The sequence below is a fragment of the Silurus aristotelis genome (genome assembly GCF_946808225.1).
Source record: "Silurus aristotelis genome assembly, chromosome: 6".
In the NCBI taxonomy this organism is placed as follows: Eukaryota; Metazoa; Chordata; class Actinopteri; order Siluriformes; family Siluridae; genus Silurus; species Silurus aristotelis.
In genome coordinates, this window is record NC_139579.1 from 33,164,742 (window position 1) to 33,172,241 (window position 7,500).

General features: G+C 41.1%; 2 protein-coding genes and 1 long non-coding RNA gene across 5 annotated transcripts in view; 1 reads left to right on the plus strand and 2 right to left on the minus strand.

The window, feature by feature from the left end:
- Positions 1 to 1,546, minus strand: part of tdh2 (L-threonine dehydrogenase 2) — a 6,370-nt gene extending 4,824 nt beyond the window's left edge. The window contains exons 1-2 of one of the 2 annotated variants that reach the window (XM_083544836.1): positions 1,126 to 1,546; positions 1 to 38 (exon numbers count right to left, since the gene is read on the minus strand). The exon at positions 1 to 38 is cut by the window's left edge and continues 117 nt beyond it. In XM_083544836.1, the coding sequence (XP_083400962.1) occupies positions 1 to 13 (13 nt within the window). In that variant the 5' untranslated portion in view covers positions 14 to 38; positions 1,126 to 1,546. The remainder of the gene's footprint in view (positions 39 to 1,125) is intronic. The other variant, XM_083544835.1, reaches the window with a different exon arrangement.
- Positions 1 to 7,500, plus strand: part of LOC310727975 — a 72,927-nt gene that overhangs the window by 53,536 nt on the left and 11,891 nt on the right. The window lies entirely within an intron of this gene.
- The window catches only part of LOC310727834 (myotubularin-related protein 9), a 14,258-nt gene continuing 12,763 nt past the window's right edge, over positions 6,006 to 7,500 (minus strand). For both annotated transcript variants that reach the window (XM_083544704.1, XM_083544705.1), the window contains one exon: positions 6,006 to 7,040. In XM_083544704.1, the coding sequence (XP_083400830.1) occupies positions 6,850 to 7,040 (191 nt within the window). In that variant the 3' untranslated portion in view covers positions 6,006 to 6,849. The remainder of the gene's footprint in view (positions 7,041 to 7,500) is intronic.

Genomic DNA, 7,500 nt, shown 5'->3' on the forward strand with positions numbered 1-7,500 from the left:
AAAATGCAGACATCGTATTCAAATAAACACGAGAAAAACTAGAAAACAGAGGAAATGGTTTTAAACACATCAGCGCTGAAAACCACCAGGTGTTTATTTCCAGACCAGACGTCACATCTACAGTAACAAAACTGACAGAAACACAACAAATGTACTAAAAGTTCTAATAAACCACATCATTAAATACAATCATCATCATTTGAGTTCATTTGAGTATTTTTATGGTGTTTGAGAGACACATTCATGTTTCTTTTTTTTCTATTAAACTCAGTGATGTAACAGTCTGAAGATTCACTTTGACCAAACAAATCTGTCCAGATGTTCCACTTGATGTGCACTAAAAAATTCTCCCTCAGCATGAAGAACAGTTTTACTCTCTCAGCGCCAGGACACTTCTTTTCTCCAAACATTCAGCTGAAATACTTTCTGTGCCTCTTGTAAAACTCTACAGAGATGTTCTTCACTAGATGGAGATGTTTTTCTTCATCTCAGAGCAGATCAGTAGGATTGAGGGGTGGTGACTGGGCAGGTGGTTCCATGATAGATATCACTCCAGACGTCTGTCTGCTCTCTAAATAACACGTACAGAACTCAGACGTGCGTCGGCTCATCGTCTTGTTGTACGGTGAAGTCGCTTCCAATAAACCGCAGTCCAGACGGAACTGCATGATGATGAAGTATGGAATTGGAGACATGTTGGATCAGGATTCCTTTTATTTTCCGGAATCTTCTCTGCTCTAAAACAACCCCAAACCATTAAACTTTCACCTCCATGTGTGAGTGTGAGGGTGAAGGAGTCTGATCACATCTTCTCTCCTGTTCTCCATCTCACACAAGTTCTTTTGGTAGACACAAACCTCCAATTTAGACTCCACAGAACTTCATCCACTCATTCACTCTCACATTCCTGTGTGTTTTTACCTTTTACTGAGTTTGTTGCATTAAAAAAGGAACATGCAGTTTCTCAAAAACCATAAAGAACTTTGTGTTTCCAGACTTTTCGCAAGGACTGTCCATCAGTACTCCATCAGTACTCCATCAGTACTCCATCAGTACTCCATCAGTACACTGAGTGAGGAGATCATTCAGTGTACACAATTATTAAAAGGTATCCAAGTTTCTGACCTGATCAGAAGTCCTGAGGTCTTCAGAACCGTGTGTGTGTGTGTGTGTGTGTGTGTGTGTGTGTGTGTGTGTGTGAGAGTAAACAGGGCTGAGGTTGACAGCAAGAGGATTTTCAGGTATTTAGCATTGAGAATGAAGAGATTAGGATGTGATTGGTCGAGGATGAGAGCACTCACGTGTGATTGGGTTAAACATGAGGTTGAGGCGTGTATCTCTGGGATTTGTAGTTCCCTCTGATTGGTCGATCGTGTCGTTCAGACTGTCAGCTCCACTCACTCACAGCGTCAGAAGCTAGAAATAAATAAAAGCTGCTGACTGCTGCTCAGGACAGCTTCATTCTAGTGTTTAGCTGAGCTGGCGGTTTTCCCTTTTTACTGTCATAAAGACGAGAAGCTCCACACACACACACACACACACACACACACACACACACACACACACACACACACACACACACACACAAAGAAATAAACAAGGAAATAAATAATGAATTGAAAAACTTCATTGTAAAAATCTATACCAACATTATGTGTCCAAAAGTATTTGGACACCCGCCTGTTCCGGTCACATGTGGTTCTTCTCAAAACTCTCCAAATTGAAGACACACAAATGTATCGGAAATCTTTGAATGCAGGAAAATAAAATTTTCCCTTTTACTTGAACGAAGACACTAAACCTGTTCCAGCATGACATTGCCCCTGTGTAGATCTGCTTTCCATGGGCTGGAGTGGAAGATCTCCTGCTGCAGACCTCCAACAATAATGAACACCATTAGGGATGAATGTAAAAACACTGACTGCACCTCAGACCTCCTCACCTTCTCACCTACATCAGTACCTGACTTTACTAACACACTTATAGCTGACTTATAACTCAATCATCATCTTCCCAGAAGAATGGAGCTCTGTAGAGGAGACTAAATGTGGATGCACATGCAATATCTTATGATCAGGTGTATATATATATATATAAAATGTTTATTTATTTACTTGCTTATTTTGTTCTAATTTATGATCATTTTGTTGTTTTCATGCTCATTTTAGTCTCATGCTTTATTTTTTGTCTGAAACAGTACACAGTAATTAAAACTAATAATTAAATAATAACATTTTAATTCTAACATCATTAAAAGTAAACAAATTAAAATGAAATAAATAATTGTTAAAATAATTAAATAATTAAAATTCAAATGATTGAAAATTAAAACGAAATAATTTGCAATAATTAATTCACACGTAAATATTTAAAACAAAACCAATTGAATCATAAACCAAACAGCATAATCATTAAATAATTACAAAAAAATTAATGAATACACATGTAAAATATAAAAAATCAGTATCGTTGTGGATTTACTTATTTATTGTTCAATTGAATTTAGAATAATTTGATTTGATTCTCCTTGATCTGTCCATGTCTTTGAAGTTGTTTAGCCGCTATGGTAAACTGGGGTCGTTTTACATTCCGCCACCAGGGGGCGTGTCCGGGTCATTCCTCAAACGCGCACAATCTGATGACAGCTCTAACACACCACCGTCATCTGATCAAAGTTTTGACCAATCAGCATCTAGCATCCGAATTTACCGTCAAACCGATCACGTGACAGACCACTGAGAGACACACCCACTTTTTGATTGTCTGATAGTAAATATTAAAAGGAAACAGATTGAAAAAAATTAAAAATAAATTAAAAATCCAAAGTGTAAAAGTGTAACAGGCTAAAACTGTAATGACTTTTTTGTTAAAATAGAAATTAGATTAGATTGGGCACAAGCCAGTGCACTCTTAGTGCCGGCCCCAAGCCCGGGTAAATGGGGAGGGTTGCGTTAGGAAGGGCATCCAGCGTAAAACGTGCCAAATCAAATATGTGGATCACAAATAAGAATTTCATACCGGATCGGTCGAGGCCCGGGTTAACAACGACTGCCACAGGTATCGTTAGCCGACAGGGTACCGGTGGAAATTGGGCTACTGTTGGCCGAAGGAGGAGAAGGAGAGGAGGAAGACGTCTACAGAGACGGCAGGGAAAGGAGCAGTGTAGGAGAGTAGAGGTTCGGGTTGGTACGTTAAATGTTGGTACTATGACTGGTAAAGGGAGAGAGATAGCTGATATGATGGAGAGGAGAAAGGTAGATGTGCTGTGTGTTCAGGAGACCAAGTGGAAAGGGAGTAAGGCCAGGAACATTGGAGGTGTTTAAACTGTTCTATCATGGTGTGGATGGGAAGAGAAATGGTGTAGGGGTGATTCTGAAGGAAGAGTACAGTAAGAGTGTAGTGGAGGTGAAGAGAGTTTTTGATAGGGTGATGATCGTGAAAATGGAAGTTGAAGGAATGATGATAAATGTCATCAGTGCCTATGCTCCACAAGTTGGCAGTGAGATGGAGGAGAAGGAAAGAGTGAATTAGATGAAGTGGTAGATGGTGTACCTAGGAAAGAACGATTGGTGATTGGTGACTTTAATGGGCAAGTAGGTGAAGGGAACAGAGGTGATGAGGAGGTGATGGGTAGGTATGGTTTTAAGGAGAGGAATGTGGAAGGGCAGATGGTGGTAGATTTTGCTAAAAGGATGGAAATGGCAGTGGTGAACACGTATTTTAAGAAGAAGGAGGATCATAGGGTGACATATAAGAGTGGAGGAAGGTGCACACAGGTGGATTATGTTCTGTGTAGGAGATGCAACCTGAAGGAGATTGGAGACTGTAGGGTGTTGGCGGGGGACAGTGTAGCTAGACAGCATCGGATTGTGGTCTGTAGGATGGTTTTGGAGGCAAAGAAGAAGAGTAGGAAAGTAAGGATTGAAAGAAGAATAAGATGGTGGAAACTGAAGGAGGAAGAGTGTAGTGTGAGGTTCAGGGAAGAGGTCAGACAGGGGCTTGGTGGTGGTGAAGAGGTGCCGGATGATTGGGCAACTACTGCAGGAGTAATGAGGGAGGCAGCTAGAAAAGTACTTGGTGTGACATCTGGAAATAGAAAGCAAGACAAGGAGACGTGGTGGTGGAATGAGGAAGTGCAGGAGAGCATTGGGGAAAGAGGTTGGCAAAACAGAAGTGGGATCGACAGAGTGATGAGAAAAGTAGGCAGGAGTACAAGGAGATGCGGCAGCAGGTAAAAAGGGATGTGGCGAAAGCCAAGGAAAAGGCATATGAGGAGCTGTATAAGAGGTTGGACACTAAGGAAGGAGAAAAGGATTTATACCGATTGGCCAGGCAGAGGGACCGAGCTGGGAAGGATGTACTGCAAGTTAGAGCAATAAAGGATGGAGAGGGAAATGTGTTGACTAGTGAGGAGAGTGTGTTGAGAAGGTGGAGGGAGTATTTTGAGCAGCTGATGAATGAGGAAAATCAGAGAGAGAGAAGGTTGGAGGATGTGGAGTTGGTGAACCAGGATGTAGATAGGATTAGTAAGGAGGAAGTGAGAGCAGCGATTAAAAGGATGAAGAATGGAAAGTCGGTTGGACCAGATGACATACCGGTAGAAGCGTGGAGATGTTTAGGAGAGATGGCAGTGGAGTTTTTAACCAGATTGTTTATCAGGATTCTGGAAGGGGAGAGGATGCCTGAGGAATGGAGAAGGAGTGTGCTGGTACCGATCTTTAAGCATAAGGGAGATGTGCAGACCTGCAGTAACTACAGGGGAATTAAGTTGATCAGTCACACCATGAAGTTATGGGAAAGAGTAGTGGAAGCCAGGCTGAGAGAAGAGGTGACCATCTGTGAGCAACAGTATCCTCTGCAGAGGAAGAGCACCACAGATGCCTTATTTGCTTTGAGGATGCTGATGGAGAAGTATAGAGAAGGACAGAAGGAATTGCATTGTGTATTTGTGGATTTAGAGAAAGCGTACGACAGGGTGCCGAGAGAGGAGTTGTGGTATTGTATGAGGAAGTCAGGTGTGTCAGAGAAGTATGTGAGGGTGGTGCAGGACATGTATGAGGACAGTGTGACAGCAGTGAAGTGTGCAGTAGGTATGACAGACTGGTTCAGGGTGAAGGTTGGACTGCATCAAGGTTCGGCCCTGAGCCCTTTCCTGTTTGCAGTGGTGATGGACAGGTTGAAGGACGAGGTCAGACAGGAGTCTCCCTGGACTATGATGTTTGCAGATGATATTGTGATTTGTGGTGAGAGTAGAGAGCAGGTTGAGAAGATCCTGGAGAGGTGGAGATATGCGCTGGAGAGAAGGGGAATGAAAGTCAGTAGGAGTAAGACAGAGTACATGTGTGTGAATGAGAGGGAGGGCAGTGGAGTGATGCGGTTGCAGGGAGAAGAGGTGGAGAAGGTGGAGGAGTTCAGGTACCTGGGGTCAACAGTGCAAAGTAATGGAGAGTGTGTTAGAGAAGTGAAGAAAAGAGTGCAGGCAGGGTGGAGTGGGTGGAGAAAAGTGATAGCAGGAGTGATTTGTAATAGAAGAGTATCTGTGAGAGTGAAAGGGAAAGTTTATAGGACTGTGGTGAGACCTGAGATGTTGTATGGATTAGAGACAGTGGCATTGAGTAAAAGACAGGAGGTGGAGCTGGAGGTAGCAGAGCTGAAGATGTTGAGGTTTTCGTTGGGAGTGACGACGATGGACAAGATTAGAAATGAGTTTATTAGAGGGACAGCACATGTAGGATGTTTTGGTGACAAGGTGAGGAAGGCGAGATTGAGATGGTTTGGACATGTGCAGAGGAGGGACATGAATTATATTGGTAGAAGAATGCTGAGGATGGAGCCACCAGGAAGGAGGAAAAGAGGAGACCAAGGAGGAGGTTAATGGATGTGGTAAGGGAAGACATGCAGGTAGTTGGTGTGAAAGAGGCAGATGTAGAGGACAGGGGGGTATGGAGACGGATGATCCGCTGTGGCGCCCCCTAATGGGAGCAGCCGAAAGAAGAAGAAGAAGAAGATTAGATCCAAATTTATTGTCATTGTGCAAGGTACATGTACAGAGCCAATGAAATGCAGATATACAATTCCCCTGGCACTAATAATTTTTTACATTTTGTATTTTTTGGTAGAAAGATATTTAAGACCAGGAGTGATTCTGGAGGTGATCTAACATTCTTCTATAAAAATCTTTTTATGTTTTTAAGTTAATTTTACCAAATGGTTCTCTTTACAGGCCCCTGAGACACCAGGGCTCCCTGTCTCCTCTCTGCCCCCTGGTGGAGGAATCATCAAATCATCATTATTTGTGCACAGGGGCATTGCCATGCTGGAACAGGAACACTTTCCTGCTACATGGGTGCAAAGACGTATGATACAGTTGTGTGCCTCCACCTTTGTTTGGACAGAACCGTGTATGTCTACGAATAAATTAATTTCTGTAATGTGAGAGTGTGGTATAAAACATCGAATTAAATTATGTTTACTAGTAAATGTTTACTTTTTTATTTTACTTAGAAATTGTAAAAAAAAAAAAAAAACAACAACTGAAAAATATAAAAATGTTTTTTTTGTTTATGTATCATGTCCTAACTTGTCACTATTACACCCGAGTCCATCCTCTGCAACGTGAAGACGTTTTGAAATCATCTGCAGCCTCGTATGATTTTTTTTTTTTTTACAATTTATGTATAAAACCCACATGCGTGAACACGACATCAGTAGCTTCCTGTTTCTCCCTGAGTTTCATTTCCCATCATTAACAGGGAAATACACGATCGTGTGAGTGAGAAGATGAAAGAGTATATTCAGAGTGTGGACAGAGTGTGAACAGAGTGTGGACAGAGTACGGTGAGAGTATAATCAAAGTATGGTCAGTTCATCCATTTCGTTCTCGAGGACTGTGAGAGCATCTCGGTGTGTGAGGAGGTGGTGTGTGGCTTCATCATTGCTCTTCATCTTCTCATCTCTTTTCAGCTCATTTACTAGAGTCCTGATCTCCTCTCGGGCCTCATCCATCACCTGAGTGTGTTCTGTCCACCTGAGGAAGAGTCCTGCACACACACACACACACACACACACACACACACACACACACACACACACACACACACGAATGAAACAGTGAGGTTGTTTTAAACATTCGGATCCGACGACACAAATCCACTGTATATTTTATATAAATTCAACAAATACAGAAAATATAATATACAGATAAAATAAAGCTTTAAATATAATTTAATTTAATAATTTATTTAATAATATTTTATCTGGTTTAATGTGTGAAATTTAAATGTATGTTTTAATAATAAAATAAATCATACAGAAGCAATTAAATATATTATACACACACACACACACACACACACACACACACACACACACACACACACACACGTGTATATAAAAATAATATATAAAAGAGAAAAATAAAGTATTTAGGATGATAATAATAATGATAATATTAGTATTTTTATATTAATAATTATGTTTTTATATTTATATCTGAATTTC